This window comes from Microcaecilia unicolor, chromosome 4 (assembly GCF_901765095.1).
Source record: "Microcaecilia unicolor chromosome 4, aMicUni1.1, whole genome shotgun sequence".
Lineage (NCBI taxonomy): Eukaryota > Metazoa > Chordata > Amphibia > Gymnophiona > Siphonopidae > Microcaecilia > Microcaecilia unicolor.
In genome coordinates this window covers 43,104,664-43,131,553 of record NC_044034.1, presented here as the reverse complement: position 1 = coordinate 43,131,553, position 26,890 = coordinate 43,104,664, and the positions used below count along the sequence as shown (strand labels likewise).

Here is a 26,890-nt window from a genome sequence, read left to right as displayed (position 1 = left end):
CCCATATATACATTTTTACAAACGTATTTTTTTTTTTTAAAACATGAAAACATACAACTTTACAAACCAGCCTGTTTACAACAGGGAAAAAATGTACATCACAATCTTTTGAATACAGTGCTTTAAAAAAGAACTCTTCTAATTTTGAAACACAATTGTCACGTTCCACAATGCAGTAGTATGGGCTTACAAAACGTGTTATAAGAGTGATTTAGGGGAATTACTATCACAACATGTTATTCAAAGATATGAGATTAGTGCATCCTGACCCTGGTAAAAACTAACCATAAGTTTTTTCTTCTAATACCACAGATTTATTATTGCTATTCATTATTAGAAAGAAGATTGCCCTTTTTTTTGTTTTTCACTTTCAATGAGCAGGCTAATTATGGACTGGGACTAGAAGGTAGAGATGAAATCAATGAATAGTAGGGTTCCAAAAAGTCACAATGTCTTGAAGCTTCTGCAGTGAGGGTGCCGATTACAAATCTTTCTTTACAGGGTGGAACAGTAAAGGGTGGTGAGTGTAGCTATCTTTAGAAACCTATACCTGTCTGTTCCTCAAATTGCGTTGACGGCAGGTTTCTCTTAGCAAGTCCACATATTGCCAGTAGGTTTGCGAAGGAACCTACATCTACAGCACAGCTCTGACTTGCTTTATTTTCTGGACATTAATGTAGACATGTATTTTCAAATGGCTTTTGCTAAATAACGCATTTGGAGGGTTATTTACTAACAGGTAATGCATTATTTGCCCCAGGGCCAAATTATGTAGTGGGCCCTGTGAAAATTATGCTGCTCAACTAACAAACTATACAGTAGAATCATCTTATGGCTTTTCTGAAAATTGGACTTAAATGTTTATTGTTACCAGTTCTTGGGAGTGAGATTATCACATGGACCGTTATTGTATGAGACAAGAAAGAAAGCATTACAGCTATGATGCGTGGAATAATGATTAAACCTGTGTATTCTTTGGTTATGTTTAAAAAGTAGTATGGTTAGTCCACGTCAGTGTTGACCATGTCATGTCGGTCCTCGAGTACCCCATTGCCGGTCAGGTTTTCAGGATATCCACAACGAATATGCATGAAAGAGATCTGCATATAATGAAGGAAGTGTATGTAGATCAATTCCGTGCAAATTCATTGTGCATATCTTGAAAACCTAACTGGCAAGGGGGTTACTGCAGGACCGACTCGGGAAGCACTGGTCTCTGTGGATCTTAAGATCCAGTTATATAATGTAAGTGATGCCTTGTGTGACTAACTTTCAAAGAATAAAATTCCTTTCATCGTGTCAGTGAACGTTTCATTATAATTACTGGACCTAGTCTTTCTGTAATAGCAAATCCTGTCTCTGTCTATTTTCTTAATACCACACAGACACTACTACATCATTACTGTAATCCAGCTCGGGGGGCCTTTTAGTAAAGTGCAGTAAACCTTTGCTGTTGTCGCATGTTAAATACAAAAATGAATGCACGGTAAGTGCAAAGACTGTGCAGTAACCTCGGATGGTATGACCAGCATCTGTCCCAGAAGCTCCTGCACAAGACAGCCATTAAAAGTGAATTGCTAATAGCATGGCTAAAGCTGTGCTATATAAAATGCACAAGAAAACAGGCCCCCTAAAGTGACTGCTTCATGAACCATATTGCCTGCACCCCATAGCATCTTTCCCGACATTCAAGACTGACACGCTCAATTCCTAAACCGAATAATCCCACCCCCAGACTCCTAAACACTGACATCCCTCCCTGGATCCTACTAATGGTGTCTAGTGGAAAGATCTTCACCTAACCTCAGTCATTCCTGCCATGTCTTGAGTGCTGGGTTTAAAATGGCAATTCTGACCCCTAGTGGTAGTTTCATGGAACTACTGCTAGGGTTGGGGATATTTGTTGAGTGGATCGAAGGCGGGGGTGAAGGATTAATCTTGAATGTAACAGTGATGGGTAGGGAATCAGGGAGAGAGGTAAGTCTTGAATGTGGGCGATGGTTGGGGGAAGGGCCAATTGGAGATGGGGGGGGGGGGGGGTCAGTCTTGAAAGTTGATGGGAGATCAGTGAGAGATGTGGATAACCTATCATGCTGCAAGTACATCAAGACTGGCCAGCTGCACTTACTACCATCTCTTGAGATGGTGGTAACTACAGCCATGTTAACTGCACAAGTGACAGAATATGCTAATGTCCCTCTGCAGTCCACGCCTACTCTCCCCCCCCCCAGTTCCCAACCCCTAACTATGCACACAGTTATCATGTGAGTTATAGATTTGGCCAACTTCGTGTCTAGCTCAATATGCATGGACCTGATATAGGGGACAGGTCTCGCAAAAGCTAATTTCACTTGCATTACATTAGTCTACTAAAAGGGTACCACCTAAAGAAAATGTATTTATTGACCTTTATTTCTACCTGTTTAAAAAGTGAATCACTTTAATTACAATGATGTGATCACTGACCCAACAGATGTTTTGTTCAATAAAAAAAAATGAATTTTTCTACTGAAATATATGAGCAGGAACCATGCTACTGGCCATGTTGGAAAATGGACGGTATCTCAAGAATTTCACAAAAAAAGCGTTCATTATGATGGATTCTTTTGTAATGGATCTGGTTATCCATAGCTCAATTTAATTTTCCTTTCAGTGACACTTTTAATACGTTTCACTAATAGAAGCTTGTCTATGGCATTCCTCTTTCTAGTGTCTGCCCAATTTGCTTATTTCCGATCTGAGGAAGAAGGGCAACCTTCGAAAGCTAATCAAGAAATGTATTAAGTTATGTCCAATAAAAAAAGTATCATCTTATTTTCTTTTCCATGTTTTATTTTGTTTGATTTCTATAGATTCTACATGGAATGTTGCTATTCCACTAGCAACATTCCATGTAGAAGTCAGCCCTTGTAGATCACCAATGTGGCCGCGCAGGCTTCTGCTTCTGTGAATCTGACGTCCTGCAGACTCACAGAAACAGAAGCCTGCGCAGCCTTCTACATGGAATGTTGCTAGTGGAATAGCAACATTCCATGTAGAATCTCCAATAGTAGCAACATTCCATGTAGAATCTCCAATGGTATCTATTTTACTGTCATAGTAATGCTTGAATGTTTTCACTTATATACACTGTCAGCTAGCACATTTGCTTATTTCCGATCTGAGGAAGAAGGGCAACCTTCGAAAGCTAATCAAGAAATGTATTAAGTTATGTCCAATAAAAAGAGTATCATCTTATTTTCTTTTCCATGTTTTATTTTGTTTGATTTCTATTGATGCCCAATAAGAGAAATCTGGTTATACATTGCGGTTCAAACTGCAATCCAACATGTGATATAATTTGATATGCTGTATTTGAGTATAAGAGTCCTGAACGTTTCATAATTGTTGAACATGTTTTATGTAAGAATACTGAAGCAAATGCACAATGGCTAATCTGTTTTATCGGACTTTGTGATAACGTCCTTAAAGTAATACTACCTTCGTTTTCTGCACCACCCAAAGTTTAAAAACCATGTGAAATCCGCACCCTTACCGAAGAAGAACGTTGTCAGTGCTTCCATTGGAACTGCTTCCATTTCTTTTGTAATTATAATAAAAGAGCATTTTCCATATATTTACTATTTCTCTACATAAAACACTGTGATGAAGGGAAAACATTCAAAAGCGGCTCTGGTATGATAACAATGGATCACTATTAAAGACGTATCAAGCCAAATAGTTACATATATTCATAATAAGTAAAGGAGGTTTCTAGAAAGATCCACATCTCTTCGCTGAAGACAATGGCTTATAACAATCAGGATTCACAGATTTTATTGGGATGTGTGCATATAATTAATTCTGCTGCATAGATTTTAGCCTTATCCAAAGTTGTACTCCACACATTTTTCTGAAACCAGAACATTCCTGCTTCGGGAGTAAACCACTTGCACTCTCCTAGCTCACAGCACTGCATTGTTAACTTTTATAAAGCAGGCTGCTAAGTGCTAGAAAACAACTTTATAATTATTTGACGTTTCATGATTTTTGTGTTCTGCGGTTTTGCGTATGAATGGCCTAAAGACAAATAAATCATAGAGATGTCAAGTTACAAAAATAGATTGGGTATTATTATTCATTCATTTTCATTTTATTGCGTCAGATCGCTTTGATGTTACCCCCTTTGTGTCTAGACAGCTTGTTCTCCTCTAGGGATTTCTATTGTATTATTATTATTTATTACATTTGTACCCTTTCTTTGAACGTAATTTATCTGTTGACAACGCACGTTGAGGAGGGTATTTCTATAAACAGTGCCGAGATGTTGGTGCCAGAAAAAAAAAATCAACACGGAGCGCTATTCTATAAACGATGAACCAAGTTTGGCACCATTTATAGAACAGCGCTTAGAGATGATTTCTGCGCCAAAAGTTAGGCGCCGATTTTTATGCCAGCTGAAACCGGGTGTAAAATGCCAAGTCTGGGTGTTTTGGCCCAGAAATAGAGCTATTCTATAACCCCACATGCAAAAATTTAGGAACATTCCTGTCATGTCCCCTTTTGAGTTGAGCACTAGGGGGTCCTTTTACAAAGGCGCGCTACCATTTTTAGTGCGTGCTAAAAATAACTGTGCGCTAAATGTTAGACACGTCCATATCTTCCTATGGGCTTCTCTAGTGTTTAGCGTGAGCTAAAAACAATAGCGTGCCTTTGTAAAAGACCCCCCTAGGGGATTTAGGCACATAGGATTATAGAATAGGGTGCAGGGAGATATGCACGCAAATTTCAATTATTGCCAATTGACTGCCAATAATTGATAGCTTACAAGTCAATTAACTGATGTTAACAACTTAATTTGCGTGCGAATTTCAGTGCCATATATAGATTCTGGGGTTAATGGTTTTTTTTTTAAATGGTGTAATATGTGGAACCTCTTGTTAGAAGGCAAAAGATTTCAAAATTGATACTATTTTAAGTACGGAATATTAAATAGTAGATCAAATTCTAATGTAATAAGATCTGCATACCAGAAAATCACTTCACCATACCCAAGAAACACGAAGAACTTGCTTTGGTTACTCCTTAACTGGGAAATCACATATCTTAGGTCAAATAATCCAACTTAGTATCTGGATTTTATTTCAAATATTTTTCCAAATGTTAAGATGCCACAACCTTCTCAGACTCTGTGGCCAGCTGCTATCCAGTTGGGATTATATTCCCCCAGACTGCTTCTGTGCAGTTAACAGTCTGTATTTAATACTGTGTGCTCTTTTGGCTCAAGTACCTGAAATGACCCTTACCAGCATAAAGCCTTCCTACTTAGCATCAATATATATGTTACATTTACATTATGTTTATGTACTTCTTACTACAGTATCTCATTCATGTACATTTAAAGTTTCTTTTTGGACTTTGTCCTTGTCATTTTCTTTAGAACACATTCTCCATGGAGTACCTCAATTACACTGATTTCTCTATGCTACCTTCTCTTTCACAAGAAACTTTGACCGATTTTTATAAAGGAATCACATTCTGCAACCATAAATGTCTTCTTTACCTGATGGTACCCGTCCATTTCTTTTTTCTTTTAAAGAAGGAACATTGAATGAAAGTTTCTAAGCGACCCTCAGATTTCACGAACAATCATTTCTTGCTAATACTGTCCATGGCGATGGATGAGAATGCAAGAGGTACCTAATATTCTATCATTTTTAATAGAATAATAATGACAGCATTTTAAAGCTGGAATTATTAAAGGAAACTAAAAAGACCAGTTTCAAAAGCTGAAAGATGAAGTCTGTTTCGCTGTAAAAACACTGTACAAATGCTCTTTGCAATAAATAAAAGGGGACATACTGAGAGGATTGTCGATTGACTTGCAGTAACAAATTAGTGGCATACAGTTTTAAACAGGTGTCCTTTTTAAAGTATCTAAGCCTATAATTTGTTAACAAATTCCTATTTAAAATATTCATCCGCTCACAGCTTTCACATTTTTCGAGCATGACTCCTCATCGTACCTTTATTAATAATAGACCAAAAAGGGCCTTTTTCATACTTGTGTCTGATGTTGGGTCTCCCCAAAAGGAATGTGAACGTGAACCAGGCTTAGCTCTTCCACACTTTCATAGTCACTGACGGCTACTTCAGAATCAACAAAGTCACAGGTTGCTGAAATATCCGAAGAGGAAGCATCCATTGAACTCTGTACAGACAGGCTTGCCTTATCTACGTCAATGTTTTCCATCATCTGGCTTGAGCCCGCTGCAAAAGTACTAAATTCTTTGCCAGTCTGAGACGCAGTTGTGTCTGCTTCACTTGGGAGTTGATGGGGTGGGAGGTACTGGCTCGGATGGAAGTGTGGCCGCCGCCGACAGTCTGGACTGAGAGTGCTAGCCACAGAGGTGGGTTGCGACGGGGGCAGTGTATCATATTGGTCTGTGTATTCCTCGGGGAGTGGTGGAGGTAACTGGTCTTGGTTTAAAAATTCCTCATCCTGTGGAGGGGGATAATCGCTGTCTATATCATATCCACCAAGGTAGTAGTCTGTGTCTAGCTCCTTTGTACTCCCACGATGTGCCGAGGTCCCATCTGCTGAATCATAGTTGGGAGTCTCCTCAATATCAGATAAACGGGCATTTGGCATCCAGTCAGAGGTGTCCCAGTGATATGCTGTGAAGTGAAATAGACAAAAGAAAAATGAACTTTTCTAGGGAGAAATTAAACGGAAATATTTATGGCATGCACCTGTTAGAAACGGTTTAATTCCATAATTATGCATGCAAAGCAAAAACGACCAACATGCTTCTGTTTAGATCAGCCAAAGTGTTATACTGGAGGAAAAAAAGCTGAGGTAATGGATTATCATTCCATAAACAAACATCAAATTCCAACCATCGCAAAGCATTATACACATAGGGACATAAGCACACAGTAAATATAAGCAAAAACACTCTGGAGAACAGAAGAACTGATATCATCAATGGATTAACCAAAATATTATTACATGCCAGCAGTATAACTCGTACTCCGTATAGCGTTTATAGAACACACTTATTAACACAGTTTCAGCAACATTAAATCACACAATAAATGCCATGACGAATGAAATGAGTGACTTTGAGGTGATGCGCATGGCCTTGACGTGAAGAAGTAACCTTTTGATAAGTGCATATTTGTATTATATATGACAACTCACACATGCAGGAATTTGACACAACAGATTCAGTATGGGGGAAAACCAACAAACAAATCAGTAGGTCAAACGCAGGAGGCCAAGCGTGTGCTGGAAAAGTCACCTCGGTTGTAGTTCTGCCCTTGATCCATAACAGACACTGATTGGTTTAATGAAGAAAAAAAAAATAAATGTTGATACAAAAATAAGTAATAAAAGATAAAACTTTGTTTCAAATGCATGCTGAGCAACGACACGAATTGCTATTGTCTTTTCAGTTTAAAGACGGTATGAACTACCAGCGCTAAGGACGCGCTAGCGTTTTTAGCGCACGCTAACCGTGTAGGCACTATGTGCGCTTACATGGTTAACGCGTGTTAATTTTAGTCACACGCTAAAAACGCTAACGCATATCCCTAGGTCTCACTCATCTTAAAAAAAAAAAAAACGAGCATCAGTCAAGGAACAAGGTCTTCAAAATGACCAAAGATGCCTTAACAGACTGGAACTATGATTAAACTACCATTGCATAAAATCGCAGCTATATCGGCTGAATTATGAGTACAGCATTTATGCCATGTAACTTCCAACATTGCAACCTGTTACGTTAAGTATTGCAAGATATTAACAAATATGACAGAAAAAAAAGAGAGAAATACCTTCGTTTTCTACATTGTCAACAACGTTGTTGACTAGGTGTATGACAGTCACTATGGAAGCTTGTGGGTGAGGGAAAACAAAACAAAAAAATGGAAAGAGGGGGAGGGAAGGACATCTGTAAGTTAGTATTTACAACACACATTACATGTTACTACAGTCAATCTTTTTAACGAGGACAACATTGCAAAACAATTATACACTGCCTTGCATGGCTTTTCTTGGAGAATACAGCTATATACAAATGCAAAAAAACCAACCCAACCCTCCTTCGTAATCCAGGTCAGCGCTTCCAGAGGCAACAAAAACTGGGCTATACATTCAAACAAAATTGTGCTGCAGAATCATTTAACCAATGCATTAACCTGACTGCTTGACATCGGACGTTTAATTAATTTCTTCCTGGAGCTCTCCAGGGGCATCTTAATTGCTGGTAGGGATAATGCTCTTTACAGGGCAATCACAAATATGTTGGTACCTGAAATTTGTTTTTGCATATGATGAAAGCTTATATTTTTAATCTAAACATGAATATCCCACTCAGATATATGTGCCTTCATAATGCTGTATATTCCTCACCATCTTCCCCACATTATCCCCTTTTACTTCTGCCTATCTTATCTTTGTTGCACCTTTCTATGTTTAATCTACTTATTGTTAAGACCTTTCTAGTACCATGTTTATTTCAGTTGAAATACTCTCCTTACAAGACTTTGTAATTCTATTTACTATGTAAGCCACATTGAACCTGCTATTTGTGGGAAAGCCCGGGGTACAAATGTAAATAAATAAATAAAAATGATGCCCTTCTTAGTAACTTATAGGCAAATGATCAGAAGCAAACGCAGGTGCTAGAGGCTATTAGCGCCATACTAGTGCCTGGGTTTGCTGCCGCCCCATGATCAGAGCCCCTGAGCACGTAAAACAATGCGCTCGCGGGCTCTGAATGCAACTAGCATGCAAATGCATGCAAAACAGGGCTCTTAGCGTAAGTAGCATGCAAATGCATGCTAAACCTATTCATCCCCAATGATCAGTGACCAACACGCCAAAGGTTGGCACGCTGGCTGCGGCAAACCCTACACCAGCTCGGAGCTGGCATTAGGGTTTGCAGACCACTGGGGAGGAATGGTGAGCCCTGTCCAGCATGCATTTGCATGCTAGCTGGCCCCCATTCCCCCCAATGCAGCAGCCCTGGCAAGAACCCTAACCCTCCCTCCTCCCCACAGCAACAGGGGGCTGGAAGTCTGGTGGACCTGCAGTCCCCCCGAACACAGGCTGAGGGGGGGGGGGTGGGGTGGGCTGGAGGTCCGGTGGATCCCCTGAGCCTGTGTCGGGGGGACTGGAAGTCCACTGGACTTCCAGCCCCCGTTTTCAGTTGGCTCAGGTGGGGGTAGTTGGGATCTGCTGGTCCCATGGACATCCAGCCCCAGTGTTTGACAGGTCCGGGCTTTTGACAGCCCAGACCTGTCAAACAAGTGTGGGAGGATTGTCAAGTGCGGGAGGATGCACAATCCTCCCTGCTCTTCTACCCCATGATCAGAGAGAATTGCGTGCTTAAATTTGCATGCAATTATTGCTGATCATAGGTCCAGTAAAGCCCCACGCTGTTCTAGTGCTATTTTTAGAGTGCTGTTTGGAACAGCGCAGGGCTTTTGATCATCTGCCTATTACTGATATATTAGACATAAGGAGTTACTTTCACAGACATCTCAATGTAAACAGTGGTATTTTCACATGTAGATTGAATACCATGCAAAGATTTCAAGGGGGAATGGTTTTGGGCATGCCTTGGGCCAGAAAAAAATCTACATGAGTATTCCCCATTCTACAAAGGAAATACATGTATATGGAAAAGTTTTGCATCAGCTCAAAGGCCTGCATAATTTATTTAAAAGTGCTAATTTTGGCCAGAGCTTTACATGTGACACTAAGGGAGTAATTCTCATCGGGGTCCTTTTATTACGAAGCAGGTAAAAAGCCCCTACAAAAATGGCCATTTGGTAAGATAACTCTTACCGCATGGTCACGCGGCAGGAAGCACTTACCGCCACCCACTGAGGTGACAGTAGGGGCTCCCAGGGTAACTGGGCAGCACATGGTGATTCCCAATTACCGCTGGGTTAGTGACATGATATAAAAAAAATGTCTGCGGTGCACACTCGAGACAGAATACCACCGGCAGCTGCGTTGGGCTGGCAGTAGTTCCGATTTAGTGTGCGGTAAGCCTGCGTTGGGCTTACCGACGCTTCGAGAAAAGGGTCCCTTTATTTCTTGCCACCTGCAAAATGACAAAAAATAAAAACTGCAGCTTCACCAATTCATTGGTGGCACTTACATGTATAGGTTTGTAAAATGGGCCAGCTACATACAGAAGTGGTGCCACTTACACATGGAATTCGTGACATCGATACCTTCCTCATGGACACTGGTGGGTTGGTGACATTTATTTTACCATATTTATATTTGTAAAATGTTTGCTTCCACTGTGTGTGCTAAAATAAATAGGCCAATTATAAAAACTGACTTGTACTTCAACCAGCAATATTATACCATCTATCAACCCCCCCCCCAAAAAAATACCCAGCCCCTCATATACTCTCAATGTGTGGTAGTTCAATGTGGTATTAATAAATCATATACTGCTCCATCAATCACATCATACTCCATAAATAACTTAATTGTTTTGTAATATTTGAATACTGTGCTGTAATTTTCTGTATTTATCCTTATCTTTAGTGGGCCCAACCTTGACGCAGCCATGGAGGGGCATAATCGAACGGGGCGTCCAAGTTTTCCTGGGGCCGTCCTCGCAGGACGACTCCGTAAAGGGGCGGGGAAACCCGTATTATCAAAACAAGATGGGCGTCCATCTTTTGTTTCGATAATACGGTCAGGGACGCCGAAATCTCAACATTTAGGTCGACCTTAGAGATCGTCGACATAAATGTTGAGATGGTCGACCTTAGACATGGTCGTCCCTGGTTTTTGTCGATAATGGAACCCAGGGACACCCATCTCAAAAACGACCAAATCCAACTCATTTGGTCGTGGGAAGAGCCAGCATTTGTAGTGCACTGGTCCCCCTGACATGCCAGGACACCAACCGGGCACCCTAAGGGGCACTGCAGTGGACTAATTGATGCACTAACTGAACAGAAAAAGCCCGTCCCTTACCGATTTGGAAAGGAATGGGCATGCATGAAGGAAATCGCATGCAAATGAGCTGCTCGCTGTTAGCTCATTTGCACACAATTTCCTTCCTAAGGAGGGGAAGCCAGTGCAGAGCAGCCAAGCGTTATGCGTGGCTGCTCTGCGCATGCCAAAGACGGCTTCATACATGCAGACAAGCTACATGTATAATAGCAGTCTACAACCTTAAATAAATAGCCGTCTACAACCTTAAATCAATTGCCATCTACAACCTTAAAAAAACACAAGACCAGGTGAAAACGTCCAAGTGCTTGAGTATGGGTGAAGGACGTCCAAGTGTTAGGCGCCTTTGCTAAGCCTCCATCCCTGAGACAGGCAGTTGAGGACATCCAAAATGTGGATGTTTCTGTGAGAAGGATATCCATGCCTTTGCTATGTCTCCAACACCCCCTTTATTTGGATTTTGGATCACAAGTAGCAGCAGTGGGATTTGAACTGGCCACCTTGGGATTGCAAGACCAGTGCTCTAACCACTAGGCCACTCCTCCACTCCACTCCCTTGAAATTTGACTGTCCCTGTGGGGGTGGGGGGCAGTTCAGGACGTCCAAAATGTTTGAAAGAAGGACGTCCACGCCTTCGCTATGCCTCCGCTGACACACACACACACACCTACCCCCCAGGGACCTGTATATTGCTGTGATGGACCTGAGTATGATATTTGAGGCTGGCAAAAAAGTTTTTAAAGTTGTTTTTTTCAGCTTGGGAGGGTGTTAGTCACCACTGGGGGAGTCATGGGAGGTCATCCCCGATTCACTCCGGTGGTCATCTGGTCAGTTCGGACACCTTTTTGAGGCTTGGTCGTAAGAAAAAAATGGACCTAAAGTCGGCCAAGTGCTCCTCAGGGACGCCCTTCTTTTTTCCATTATCGCTCGAGGATGACCATCTGTTAGGCACGCCCCAGTCCCGCCTTCGCTACGCCTCTGACACACCCCCGGGAACTTTGGTCATCCTCGCGATGGGAAGCAGTTGGGGACACTCAAAATTGGCTTTCGATTATGCTGATTTGGGCAACCCTACTACTACTACTACTACTATTTAGCATTTCTATAGTGTTACAAAGCGTACACAGTGCTGCACAAACATAGAAGAAAGACAGTCCCTGCTCAAAGAGCTTACAATCTAGTAGACAAAAAATAAAGCAAACAAATCAATTAATGTGTAGAGGAATGAGAAGAGGAGGGTAGGTGGAGGCGAGTGGATACAAGTGGTTACGAGTCAAAAGCAATGTTAAATAGGTGGGCTTTCAATCTAGATTTAAACATGGTCAAGGATGGGGCAAGACGTAGGGGCTCAGGAAGTTTATCCAGGCATAGGAATAGCGAAACATGCCGCATGTCGGCCAGTGGTCCTGGTGTTTGCAACTAGCTGTAAAAGCTAAGTTCTAAATAATTGTAAAAAGTTCTTGATTTTTAAATGGATAAGTTTTCAGCGTTTTGAAATTATTGGAAAGAAATAAAATATATCATTGATTAAAATGAACAAATAATTCGGACCTATGAAGAGGCACTGTCGTGTTAAGAGAGTTACGAGTTTAGTGGTCTCTTGACAAATGAACCGCCTCTGCACTGCTTGTGCCGCTGAGGTCCTTGAAATTAAACATTAAAATTGGGCATACTGTAATTAATCTGGTGCCCACTGTGTGTGCTGGCAGATGTATGCACTCCTGCATGTCCTGATAGGTACTTTACAAAATGTACTACGTTTACAGAGCCTTTTGCAAAAAAAACAAAAAAAAAAAACAGCCCTCTGGACTTGAGCACATCCCAACCTATCCATCTGAAATCTGATCTCAGCATTCTAAGTAAAATGGCCCTTTTAGTAACATTCCTCTATACATAGTTTTATCGATATATTTTGTATTCTACTGATATCAATGCGCACTGGCAGCACAACTTAAATACTGGGTGACCTGAGATGACACAGGCAAACAAAATGACAAAAATTATCCTAAGATGAAGAAAGCTAAACCCAAAACATTCTATAACTGAAAATCATTTGTATCTTGCTGATCCTCCATATTTAACTTTACTATCTAGGGGAGGAGAGCAGAGGGGTAGCCAGACTTCGGTGGGAGGCGGGTCCAGAACCCGAGGTGAGGGGGCATATTTTAGCCCCCCCCCCAAGTGCAGCTCACCCCCGCCACTTTTGGACTTCCCCAGCGCCCCTCCCCCATCCCTTTCGACCCCCCTCCCCCTCCCGCCGCCGCCAACCGTCCCACGCCAGGTACCTTTGCTAGCGGGGGTCCCCAACCCACGCCAGCCGAAGTCCCCTTCAGCGCCAGTCTCCGAGTCCAGACGTCAGGACTCACAGAAACAGAATCCAGATCAGCAACGCGCCGGAGACCGGCGTTGAAGAGGGGACCCCCGCCAGCAAAGGTACCTGATGGCGACGGGGGGTTGGCAGCGGCAGGAGAGGGAGGGTCAAATGTGGTGGTGGGGGGGGGGGGGTGAAAGCAGGGGGGGCCAGGGCTAAATCTGCGGGGGCCCATGCCCCTGTGGCCCCACCTAGCTACGCCCCAGGAGGAGAGTGTAGTAGTGGAGGCGTGGGATGTACAAGAGGGAGGTAAGAGGAAGAGGTGTCCTAATTTAAACCACATAGCCGATGAACATCACATATCTGCATGGATAGGGTTACCATACGTCCGGATTTACCCGGACATGTCCTCTTTTTGAGGACATGTCCAGGCGTCCGGATGGATTTGGCCAGCCTGCCCGTTTGTCTGGATTTCTGGACAAACGGGCTGGCTGGCGGGCGCGGGACTCCTCTCCCCTACTCTATTCTACTATCCCTGGTGGTCTAGAGGTACCTCTTCATCTTCAGGGCAGGGAAGAGCCCCCTCTTTCCTGCCCGGAGCATTGCTGCTACCTGCCCTGAATACTGTGAATCCGGCTCTCGGCGTTTCAAAATGGCCGCCGAGAGTTGAAGCAGCCTCGCGAGACTTCAACTCTCTGCGGCCATTTTGAAACGCCGAGAGCCGGACTCACAGCCAGGATGCAGGGCAGCTGGCAGCAGCACTCCGGCCACGAAAGAGGGGGCTCTTTCCTGCCTCGAAGAGGTACCTCTAGACCACCAGGGATAGTAGAGTAAGGGGAGGGGAGGTGACGGGGAGGGGGGGGGAGTGGAGATGACGGGGGAGGGAAGGTGATTGGGGGAGGAGGGGGTGACCGGGGAAGGGGAATATGCGTCAGGGGCGGGGCGAGTGCGTGAAAGGGGCGGGGCAGGGGATGTGAAAGGGGCGGGGCAAGTGTCCTGTTTTTATGAGGACAAAAAATGGTAACCCTATGCATGGATAGCTGCTCTAGTTGCTGAATACATATTTATTTATTTTGGTTTAGCTCAAGGTGAGTTATATTCAGGTGCTCCTTAGCATTTAGTGCACGCTAAATCCGTCACCGCACCTTAGTTAAAGGAGCCCTAGCTTTGTACCTGAGGGTTAAGTGATTTGCCCAGGCTCACAAGAACAATTGCTGGGAGAGTGGGATTCGAATCCTTATGCCCCAGCAGGTAGGCATACCCAAAAGCAGAGTTTGGGCACTGGTATTCTATAAGGATAAGCAGGCACTGCTTTACAGAATCACCCTTTAAACTACTCGACCAATTCACGTAACCTTGGATACAAACCTCAGTCAATTTTTGGACCCTTTAAACTAATCAACAAAGAAAAGAAGCATAATATATTATATGTACTGCCAGTATTTAGAGGGACACTGTTGTCCTTTTCTAGTGACACTATCTGCATGACAGATTTTTCAGATATTAGAAGAATCTGATTTTATACAGCACCTTACATTCAAATAGGATCTCAACTTAACTTACAAGAAGGCACATGCTGACGAAATTCAACAACCTCCTCCTGTCACTTTTGCAAGAGCGCTAGAGAGTCTCAACACCGTGCTGGCCTATCTGGAGGCCACTGGATGTCAGTGCTATGACAGTTTTTACCGTCTGGCACACGTAGTCTATGGAACTCACAGACCCAAGATTGTACAGAGGACTATAACTGAATACTTATATGTCAGTTAAGGGAGACTGTATACTGTACGTATAATAATAAACAGTACTGTACGTATGTTTATCAGATGTCAAGCTTCTTTGGGTCACAACGGTTAAGTGCACGCTCTGGTTAACTGCATGCTTTCTTTGGTCCCAGACCCGTGCACAACTTCAAAGTGCCAGGCTTCATATAACTTCAATGCCTTACAGCAGAGGCTTTGAACACAGCTTCATCACTAGTCCACCATAATTTTAGTGAAAAATGTGATTATTCGGTGAATTTTTAGTGATATTCATTCTAATCAAAACAATTTATTTTCCAGAATGTTTCAGCTTTCAGTAAAATTAAATTCAAACAAACTTATCTTATGGCATTCCTTCTTTGAAATGCTCAGAGCTGCCAAGGCGGCCCGACCTCCTATGTGGGAAATTTTGGACCCGCCCGCCCCACCCACACCTCCGTCCTGCCCTGCCCACAGTGGCACCAGCGGTAGCCTCTCCTTCCAGCAGCAGCAGGAGATGACGTTTTAGGAAGGCCTCTCCTGCTGCTGTTCTAAGGGGAGGCCGCTCAGCGAGAGAGCCCAGCTCCTCAGCAGGACGGCGGGAAGTGAACCACAAAAGTGGGAGACTTGGCAGGTCTGCATGTTAGATCATAGTGTAGAGATGCTAGGAGTGGCCCATCCTAAAGAGTGAGATGTACCTCTCCAAGGAGTGAGACTGAAGTAGTTTTTTCTTGCAGTGCATTGTGTATAAAGTTAACATGGCTGTGAGACCCACAGAAGGGTTGCTGGCTACTCGTATTTATGAAGAATGGAGGAGTAGCCTAGTGGTTAGTGCAGTGGACTTTGATCCTGGGGAACTGAGTTCGATTTCCACTGTAGCTCCTTGTGACTCTGGGCAAGTCACTTAACCCTCCATTGCCCCTGGTACAAAATAAGTACCTGAATATATGTAAACCGCTTTGAATGTAGTTGCAAAAACCTCAGAAAGGCGGTATGTCAAGTCCCAGTTCCCTTTCCCTATTTGAGATTCTACATGGAATGTTGCTACTATTGGAGATTCTACAAGGAATGTTGCTATTCCACTAGCAACATTCCATGTAGAAGGCTGCGCAGGCTTCTGTTTCTGTGAGTCTGACGTCCTGCACGTGCAGGACGTCAGACTCACAGAAACAGAAGCTGGCACGGCCACATTGCTGATCTGCAAGGGCAGGCTTCTACATGGAATGTTGCTAGTGGAATAGCAACATTCCTTGTAGAATCTCAAATAGTAGCAAGTCACTTAATCCTCCATTGCCCCTGGTACAAAATAAGTACCTGAATATATGTAAACCGCTTTGAATGTAGTTGTAAAAACTTCAGAAAGGCGGTATATCAAGTCCCATTTCCCTTTCCCCTTTATGTGCACCTAAAAATGGATTTCTGCCTCACGGGTGACATGTTTACATATTTTTAAATTGATTATTTGAAGCACTTACCAAAACTAAACTATATACACATCTATGGAAACAATTCAACTGTATTTAAATATCCCTCAAGATACAGTGTTTCATATTTTAAACCTGATTATGCACAAACCCCCCCCCATCTCAACACACATCAGATCCTGCAAAATTTTCTAAAACCATGTCTGATGTCAAGACAAACTAAAATTAAAGTTTTTGATGTCACTTCAGTAAGGCCAACACACAATCCCTCCACTGCAAAACACTATACACAAATTTGTGCAAAAACACATTCAGAAACTTACCATACAATAACAGCACTAACTCCTGGACTCAAAGAGCAACAACCTTATGCATGAAAAGGCAACACCATGAATATTATACCAGGCCCTAAAACACCAAATCACCGCCTAGTGAAAAAAAACAGGACTGCCACAAGATCTCTACACAGACACTACATGTTAGGAGAATACCACTCCTTGGTCACATACTCAAAACAAAGACAGATACTCAACAAATGTGAAACAAGGGACCACAGTTCAGTAATAGAGATATGAAGGCAAAAAACTGAACTGGAAACCTCAAGAGGTCAGACTCTACATGTACAGTTATATTAGAGAAACTGAAACGCAAACTATCAGAGATGTGCATTTTCAAAGCTGAACTATTCCTATCATTACATTCAGAATAAGATAAAGATAAAAATAAAAATGCATTGCTTTGTAGCTTATTGTGAGTATTTAGTTGCTGCCCGCCTAGAAGTGTAATGATAGGTTGGCTATAAATAAATGAAAACATTAAATCAAATGTTACTCCTAATCCTGCCCTCTTCTGTAGCCTCATATCATGAACTCTTCTTGCTTTAGAGCTTCTTTTTTTGGTGAAAAAAGTTTATACCTCAAGAGTTACTGAAATGTCTCTTTTTGTCTTATCTCTCCTGTCCCTCTGCTATGTGCAAGTGCAGCTCTGGTACAGAGTGTTCTAATGACTAGTTCTTATTCCCAGTGGCGTTCCTAGGGGGGCCTGACACCCGGGGTGGATCGCCGATGCGCCCCCCCCCCCGGAACAGCGCGATGCCCCCCCCCCACCGGCGACCCCCCCCCCCCGATCCCCCAGCGAAAGAACCCCCCCGGGTGCACGCCGCTGGGGAGGGGTGCCGCGCGCCTGCCGGCTCTTCGTTTTCATGCTCCCTCTGCCCCGGAACAGGAAGTAACCTGTTCCGGGGCAAAGGGAGCATGAAAACGAAGAGCCGACAGGCGCGTGGCACCCCCCCCCCAGCGGCGTACACCCGGGGCGGACCGCCCCCACCTTGGTACGCCACTGCTTATTCCTAAGTGGATACTTTTATGAACTTAGTCAGATCTGAACTTAAATGCTAAGCAGCAATAGTTAAATATCAACGCCTCTACAGGCCCCAAGTCTCAGGCATACAAAAATGAATTAAAAATTAAAGGGGGGGGGGGGAGGGGGGAATGTATCAACACTGGCAACCGTTAAGATGGGTTATTTTGTCACAAGTCGTGCTATTTTAGCACAGGGAAACGGGACTGCAAAAATGGAACAACTTGTAGTAAAATAACCCATCTTAATGGTAGCCCACGTTGATAACTTACCCTCTTAATATAAAAAAAAAAGAAAAAATACAGTGGACCAAGCAAATGTTGACAGTTATTAAGGTAAGTGTTAAGGGCATAATTCATAATTTAAATGTTAAACTGAAAAGTGAAGGAAGCCATTTATATACAAGATTATAGAGTGGTAGATACTTGGAATGCCCTCCCGCGGGAGGTGGTGGACATGAAAACGGTAGCGGAATTCAAGCATGCGTGGGATAAACATAAAGGAATCCTGTGCAGAAGGAATGGATCCTCAGAAGCTTAGCTGAGATTGGGAGGCGGGGCTAGTTCTGGGCAAGACTTCTACGGTCTGTGTCCTGAAAATGGCAGATACAAATCAAGGTAAGGTATACACAAGAAGTAGCACATATGAGTTTATCTTGTTGGACAGACTAGATGGACCGTGCAGGTCTTTTTCTGCCGTCATCTACTATGTTACTAAGTATATACAAAATTATCAGGAATAATCTCCATATGATTCCTGAATAGCAGGACCAAATTAAACAGATTCTACTGGCACAGTCATCAGCAAATATGTATACTGAGCACTGCTACCTACGGGGCCTTTTTACTAAGCAGTGGTAAGCCCAATACGGCCTTACCACATGCCAATATGGAGCTACCGCCGAATCAACTTGGGTGCCAGCGGTAGTTCCAGCCTAGCGTGTGCCATTTCCCGCACTAGGGAAAAATTGGCCACAGTCTTTTAGTGCAGTGCTAACCCGGCGGTAATCGGGCAGCGCCGTGCTATACCCGGTTACTGCGGGAGCCCTTACCGCCACCTCAGTGGGTGGCGTTAAGTGCTCCCCCCACATGGTGCATGAAATCTTACCGCACGGCCATGTCTTTTTTAAAAAAAATCTTTTTACCCGCTGCGGTAAAAAGGGCCTCAGCGCATGGCAAAATCGGCCGCTGGTGCAGGGCCTTTTTTACCGCAGCTTGCTAAAAGGGTCCCTATATGAATAGTGGCGCTGAATACACTATTTAGGTTAGACTGTGGAGCAGCTAATTAACATTAGTCAGTGACTGCGTCAGCTAAGTACCGACTCTTGTGTTTCTGTGCACCTATTCTATATACAAACAGAGCAGAAGTCCTCCACCTACAGTCCTGCCAGTAGGGGATGCTTTTCAACTATCACTTTTTTCAATAGTAAGGGACAAGCAAGCTCTGCAAGACTCCAAAGAACCATTAGTAATTCAAAACACAATATTGAGACACCAAACCCCACTCCTACTTAGCTTAGAGGAAGCAGTGACAAATCCCTGCCTAAAATTGTCCCGCGTGTTCATCGTTAGACCAGTGCCGTAGCTACGTGGGGCCTGAGGGGGCCGTGGCCCCCGCAGATTCACCCCAGGACCCCCCTCCTGGCGAACCTGCCCCCGCCGCCGCCTACCTTTACTTTTGCTGGCGGGGGATCCCACTCCCCGCCAGCCGACGTCTTCTCAGTCCTTCCTGCTCTTCAATTTGTTTGCTGACGTCCTGCACGTAATTGCAGGACGTCAGCAAACAAATTGAAGAGCAGGAAGCGACTGAGAAGAAGACGTCAGCTGGCGGGGAGTGGGATCCCCCGCCAGCAAAAGTAAAGGTAGGCTGCAGCGGCGGCGGGTTCGCGGCGGGAGGGGGGGCGGCAATGTCGGCGGTGGGGGGGGGGCGCCGCCGGGGGGAGGGCTAAAATGTGCCCCTCCCCCCGGGCTCTGGACCCCTCCCCCACGGAAGGCTGGCTACGCCCCTGCGTTAGACATGTAGTGTCCGACTTATGATGTACAAAAAACATATCCGGGATATATGTCAGGCCTCATAGACCTACCAACCAGGAACTCTACTAGCTCATCTCGTACGTTCCTAAATCTACATTATCCCATCTGTAAAGGACTAAAATATAAACTAACATATGCATCTAGTTTCTCCTACATAGGCAGGCAAATCTGGAATGAACTACCAAAAACCATAAAATCAACCCACGACATAATTAATTTCTGTAAATTATTGAAGACCAATTTATTCAAGAAAGCTTACCATAATAACGCACCCTAATTATCAATTAATAAGATGTACACTGGACTTTCACAATATCTAATTCTTTATTTCCTATGTTTAATATTCATGATTGTTTCAAACTAAGTTATCCCGATTTTTATTATAAGATGACCTTTCCTTCCTGAATACCTACTCCATTCTATCTCCTCTACCTTAACTATGTATTTCTTTTTTTCCGGAACTGGTAATCACCATTACGGTACTATGTAAGCCACATTGAGCCTGCAAATAGGTGGGAAAATGTGGGATACAAATGTTGTAAATAAATAAATATCCAAAAGCAGCATCCTTCTGTTCTCATGTTTATAATATCACTTAAGTTTCTATAACTTTAGAGATACCCTAATTTCTACGAGGAAATCTACAGCACCTTATTCTATAAAGGTTATGCTCCTAAATTTATGCTCTTAAATTACGAGCATACTCTATATATGGCGCCTAAAAAATCTGCACGGAACTCAGTTTCCCCTAAGCATATTCTATAAGATTTACGCGCGGTATATAGAATACGCTTAGTCGATATCATTGTGCTTAAATCTGCGCACGCCCATTTATAACCATGAAAACCTGGCGTAAATCCCAGCGTGTAAATTTAGGCGGACTGCACCATATTCTATAACTATGCGCGTAAATTTTGGAACACCCACGAAACATGGCCCTTTTGAACTGCACGCATTTATTTTGAACTGCGCGCTTCACCGTTTAGGCACAGTTCATTATAGAATGCGCTTACCGAGTTGTGCGCGTAACTTGCAAATATCGTCAACTAGTGCTCATTATTGCTTGTTAAGTGCTTTTAAAAATGTTGATTGGCTTCTTGAGCCAATTAAGTTATGTGCGTAGCTTTAGAATGCACCTGAATTTCGGTATGCAAATCTAGGCACCATATTATAGAATCTCCACCATAGTGTGTTATATTACTCTATATTTTAAAAATTAAAATAAAGCAGATGTACTAACAGGAATATCTGTGGGATAATACACTCCTTTATAAATCCCTATACCATCAGTGAACAGTCCAGGTCTTAAGGGCTGACCAAAAAGCATGCAATTTCTTCTTATTCTGTATGGACAGAATTTCAATCAATGGTGAGAAATCTGGGGCTTAAGGCATGTTGACATTCTTGATGAAAAACTAAGTGGCTAGGAGTACCTGATGGTTAAGTAATGCAGATATTTGGATGAATTATGAAGTGAGTTGGTCGCTGCTTTGTTAGAGATCAATTTAATCGAAAGGAATGGCTATGAATGAGTTCTGAAGGCATGGAAAATAACCAGGTCCCAGCAATACACAAGAATGCAATATAACTACAAGGTCAAGCTTACCGTTGTCATCCCCCGAGTCTGACTGGAAGGAGCTGAGAGACTGAACTTCTGAATTGCTGCCTTTATTACTTCCCGTGAAACAGGTCACCTCTTCAGCTGCATCAATTCCTTTATCTGAATTAACAGCAAAACAAAACCGGGCATGACAATCTGGTCTGGAATCACTTCACCTGTATAGGCAGTACTCTGGCAAGGCATTTAACATATTGGCTGTTGGTCTGAAGAAAGAGCTTCTGCATTTTCCAGATATTATAATTTTACATATCTACTGCTATGATTGTTTTCTTAGTGTTCAATAGAAATTGGGACCTTTCTAGCCTCTTGTAAGTTGGAGAGAAACTGGCTATCTTCAGGTCTTCTAGAAGACAGATTGAAATGGAGGGAAAAATTAAGCAATACAAGTTTTATGCAAAGGTTATCAATAAAGGGGTAATAAGGCTTATATTTATTTTGCCTAGTGAATAGCCTGTTTAGGATTTATGATTTGGACTGTGGGTTGAGCGGGCCTATGGTCATTTCATTGGCTGAATTTTTTTCAGGTAAAGAGTAAAAAACTGTGGGCCCCTTTTACTAAGCCGCTTATGTGTCTAAACATGCCCAACATGTGCCAAAATGAACTTACTGCCCGACTACCGCGTGGGCTCTTGTGGTAATTTCATTTTTGACACACGTCCGCTACGCACGTCTGAAAAATACTTTTTTATTTTCTGCCGTGCGTAGCAGATGTACGTAGGTCGTTACTGGGCAGATTCCTTAGCGCTAGGTCTATGACTGGCAGTAAGGTCAGATACCCAAAATGGGCGCACGCCTATGTTGATTTTGCCACACGTCCATTTTCGGGGGGGGGGGGGGGGGGGACGACCCCACATTTTTGGTACGTGTGCTGAAAAATATTTCTGCGCGCACCCAAAACCCATGCCTACACTACCGCAAGCCACTTTTTACAGTGGCTTAGTAAAAGGACCCCTGTGTGACAAGTTACTTGGAGAGAGATCTGGCGAGTCATTTCAGGACAGTCAGAAGCAGGCATTGGATTTGAATGTACAAAGTCTACTGCACAGGTGATCCCAAGTGCTTATTCTTGGGATAGTTTCACAAAATTTTCAGTCTCAGAGGCATTAAAATTTAATGCCAAGAAGTGCAGAGTGATGCATTTGGGGTGTAGAAACCCAAAAGAGAGATACCAAATAGGAGGGGAGAGATTAGTAAGCTCGACTCAGGAGAGACCTTGGGGTGTTGATGTCAGAGGATATGAAGGTGAAGAAACAATGTGACAAGGTGACAGCCGTGGCCAGAAGGATGCTAGGCTGCATAGAGAGGGGTATAAACAGCAGAAGAAAGGAGGTGTTGATGTCCCACTCAGGGGTGTAGCTACGTGGGGCCACAGGCCCCCACAGATTAAGCCCTGGCCCCCTCTACAATTGACACCCCTCCAGCCGCCGCCACCGCCACATCAGGTACCTTGTTTGCTGGAGGGGAGGGGGTCCCCCAACCCTCGCCAGCCGAAGAGTCTTCTTCAGCGCCGGTCAACTCCGGTGCCTTCGTTTTGTGATAATCTGTTTCTGACGCCTTACATCCTGCACGGGGCTCCATACAGGACGTGCATGGTGCAGGACGTCAGGAGTTCGAAACAGATCATCACACAGCGAAGGCGCCAGAGTCGACCGGCGCTGAAGAAGACTCTTTGGCTGGCGGGGGTTGGGGACCCCCGCCAGCAAACAAAGTACCTGGCGGCGACGGGTCTTTGTGGTGGCGGGGGGGGGGGGGGGGGGGTTGCGTTTGCGGTGGGTCCAAAGTGGCGGGGGGGGGGGGGGGTAGGTGGCGGGGGGAGGCGGCTAAACAGTGCCCCCCACCTCGGGCTCTGGCCCACCCCTCCCGTCGAGGTCTGGCTACGCTCCTGGTCCCACTTGGAGTACTGTGTTCAGTTTTCGAGGCCATATCTTACTAAAGACATAAAAAGACTGGAAGCAGTGCAAAGAAAAGCTACGAAAATGGTATGGGATTTGCACTGCAAACCATACAAGGAGAGACTTGCTGACCTGAACATGTATACCTTGGAGGAAAGGAGAAGCAGGGGTGACACGATACAGAAGTTCAAATATTTGAAAGGTATTAAACCGCAAACAAACCTTTTCCGGAGAAGGGAAGGTGGTAAAACTAGAGGACATGAATTGAGGTTGAAGGGGGGGCAGACTCATTAATGTCAGGAAGTCTTTTTTCACGGAAAGGGTGGTAGATACATGGAATGCCCTCCCGCAGGAGGTGGTGATGAAAACAGTAATGGAATTCAAACATGCGTGGGATAAACACAAAGGAATCCTGTTTAGAAGGAATGGATCTACGGAATCTTAGCGGAGATTGGGTGGTGACGCCGGTATTTGGAGAGTAAAACTGGTGCAGGGCGGACTTCTACGGTCTGTACCCTGATTGTGACTGAATAGATATGGATGGGCTGAAGTGTAAATTTTAAGGGGCTTCGACGTTAGCTTCAGAACTTTTAGTACAGGAACAGTGCTGGGCAGACTTTTACGGTTTGTGCCCTGAGAAAGGCAGGGACAAATCAAACTCGGGTATAGTATCACATACCATGTAAAATGAGATTATCTTGTTGTGCGGACTGGATGGACCATTCAGGTCTTTATCTGCTGCATTTACAATGTTACTATGTAACTTGTCTAGCTAAGAAATTTAGTAAGGGGTTCTGTGATTATGATCCTTGTCCTGCCTCTTTGTTTAAACAACGTGACAAGGCTGTGGCAACAGCCACAAAGATGCTAGGCTGCATAGAGAAAGGTATAACCAGCAAAAGAAAAGTGGTGTTGATGCCCCTGTACGAGCGGGACCCCACTTGGAGTATTGTGTTCCGTTTTGGAGGCCGTATTTTGCTAAGGACATAAAAAGACTTGAAGCGGTTCAGAGAAAAGCGATGAAAACGTCATGGGGTTTGCACCACAAGACGTATGAGAAGAGACTTGCTGATCTGAACACGTATACCTTGGAGGAAAGGAGAGATAGGGGTGATATGATACCCGGACAATTGGCTAATTTGAGCACCTTCTTATCAAGAGAGCCTTCGCAGTACACAGACAGCGTTGTCTCTTCTTTCTGCGCTGGGTTGGGTGGCGAATTACAGCAAGAGTCACCTCACCCCCACCTACACCCTGGAGTTGACCCTGGAGTTTCTGCGAGTGTGCTTCAATACCCAGGCAGGGAAGGTTTTCCTGCCTCAGCATCGTCAGCTCAAGCTCGAACTGCAAATTCTTAGGCTTCTCTCTCTTTCCTGCCCATCGACGTGGGATTATGCTCAGGTTCTTAGTTCTATGGTGGCAATTTTGAATGTTCTGCCTTGGGTGAAGTTCCACATGCGGCTCCTACAGTCATCCCTGTTGAGTTGGAGGTCTTGGGGACTTACGACCAGCTGGTGCCGAGGACACCTCAAGCCACACAGAGTCTGACTTGGTAGCTTTTCCCTGCGTACACTAAGGCGAGGTTGCCCTTACAGACTCCCAGTTGGTGTGTTCTCACCAAAATGATCACTGACAATTCAAGCAGTAATCTCATGAGACTGCCGCAGGAAGTCTCGCCGGCCGTTTAGAAAAAGCGGTGGCACCGGCCCAGAAAAGCGGCAGCAGGCAATAAAGAGTGGGGTTCTTTCCTGCCCCGAAGAGGTACTCCCATGCAGCTCCTCCTGCTCCTACCTCATGGGTGAGAGCAGATGCGGCTGAAAAAAATATGGTTAGCTTGTGCGTGCAGGTAGGAAGGAAGGCAGGGGGCTGTAAAAAAAAAAAAAAGGTGGATGCTATATGTGTGTGTGCATAGAGGGAGGGGCTGTAAAAAAAAAGTGGATGCTATTGGTGGAGAGAGGGCAGTCAAAAAGGTAGATGCTATGTGTGCATGTGAATAGAGGGAGACTGTAAAAAAGGTGGATGCTATGTGTGGGTGGGTGGTGGGAGGGAGGGACAGGGGCTGTAAAGGTGGATGCTATGTGTGGGTGTGCTATTCTGAGCCCAGGCCGAGGCCTAGTATAGGATTCTGGCCAAGGCCTAGGGTAGACCAAACAGACCCTATGCACCACCCCAGCCACCAAGCCCCACACGGACACATCAGCCAACAGGCACCACCAGAAAATGGGAGATAGAGCATTCAGGCAGGCCTCATGGCCGATCGGGAACCTAGTCACACTCTGGGAAGGGAGAAAGAACAACAAGGGTTCCCCACGGAACTGGAGCACAAGCAGCACAGGGTAGAGACACAAGGGAAGAGGTGAGAGGCAGAAGCCTCTAAAGGTATACAAGGCTTTGCCACAGGACGATCAAGAATACAGGAAGGCCCAGAGCGGAACACTCTAGGCTTGTACCACACAGCACTCCAGGGAAAAAGGGAACCAACTATGGGAATACACTCTAGGTTGAACCATTCAGCACACAGGGAAAGGGGAAGCCACTCAAGGAATACTCTAAGGTGTGCCACGAGGCACCCAAGGAAAAAGGGAAACCACTCACAGGAATACACTAGGCTGTGCCACACAGCAGACAAGGGAACTAGGATGCACCTACAGCATACAGAGATACAGGAAGCCCCATAAGGGAAAACACTAGGCTGACTATACAGCACACAATGGGATAGGGAGAACTACCTATAAGAATATACAAAGCTGGCCCCACAACAGCCAAGGGAAAAAGGGAACTGCTAAAGGAATAAACAGGGCAGAGCCACTCAGCAGACAAGGTAAAGGGTAGTGTAAGCAAACAGAAGAAGCTGCCTTGACACACACAGACCAGAAAAGGAACACTGCTCCCAGGAAACAGGAGACAGAGACAGCAAACAAAGAGCACTAAAACAAACAAACAGGAGCAAAATACAGGGACAAGGGAAACTGTCAAACGGAGGCAGAACCATGGGAGCAGAGCCAAAGCTCAGCACAACAAAAGGGAACACAAAGAGAAAGCAAAACAAAGGAACAATACGAGGCAAAAGCTTACCACAGACAGCACAACGTTAGAGAAGCAGAAAGCAGACCAGGTGTGGAGAAGTGGGGCAATCAAGGTCCTGCTGGGGAAGCCCAGCACACACACACACACACACACAAAATAAACAAGCACCGAGGAGAAAGGCTAAACTCCAACGGAAATACAAGCGACCAAGCACAGGCTGGCTTCAGCTGAGCAAACAAAGCAATCAACACTAAAGCAATGATTGCAGGGAAAGACAGGCTTAAATGGATCAGGCTTCTGATGTCTGCTGGCTCAGCCCCTGACAAACCAATCAGGAGTGAGTCCCAAACATTCCCCTGCCTATCCAGCAGAATCATAACAGGGTGCAGGGAGGGAGCTGGAAAAAATATGGATGCTAGGAAAATATGGATGGTATCTGTGTACAGGGAGGGGGGGCTGTAATATTGGTTAAATTATGACTAATAAAATAGCAGAATTTGCAAATTTTG

The 26,890-nt window shown here is 44.2% G+C and overlaps 1 protein-coding gene across 1 annotated transcript in view; it reads right to left on the bottom strand.

Annotated features, from left to right (window-relative positions):
- Window positions 1–4,731: 4,731 nt before the first annotated feature.
- The window catches only part of FAT3 (FAT atypical cadherin 3), a 739,365-nt gene continuing 717,206 nt past the window's right edge, over window positions 4,732–26,890 (bottom strand). The window contains 4 exon segments of the mRNA XM_030200168.1: window positions 4,732–6,657; window positions 7,284–7,319; window positions 7,819–7,878; window positions 21,448–21,561. Coding sequence (XP_030056028.1) covers window positions 6,038–6,657; window positions 7,284–7,319; window positions 7,819–7,878; window positions 21,448–21,561 — 830 coding nt within the window. The 3' untranslated portion in view covers window positions 4,732–6,037.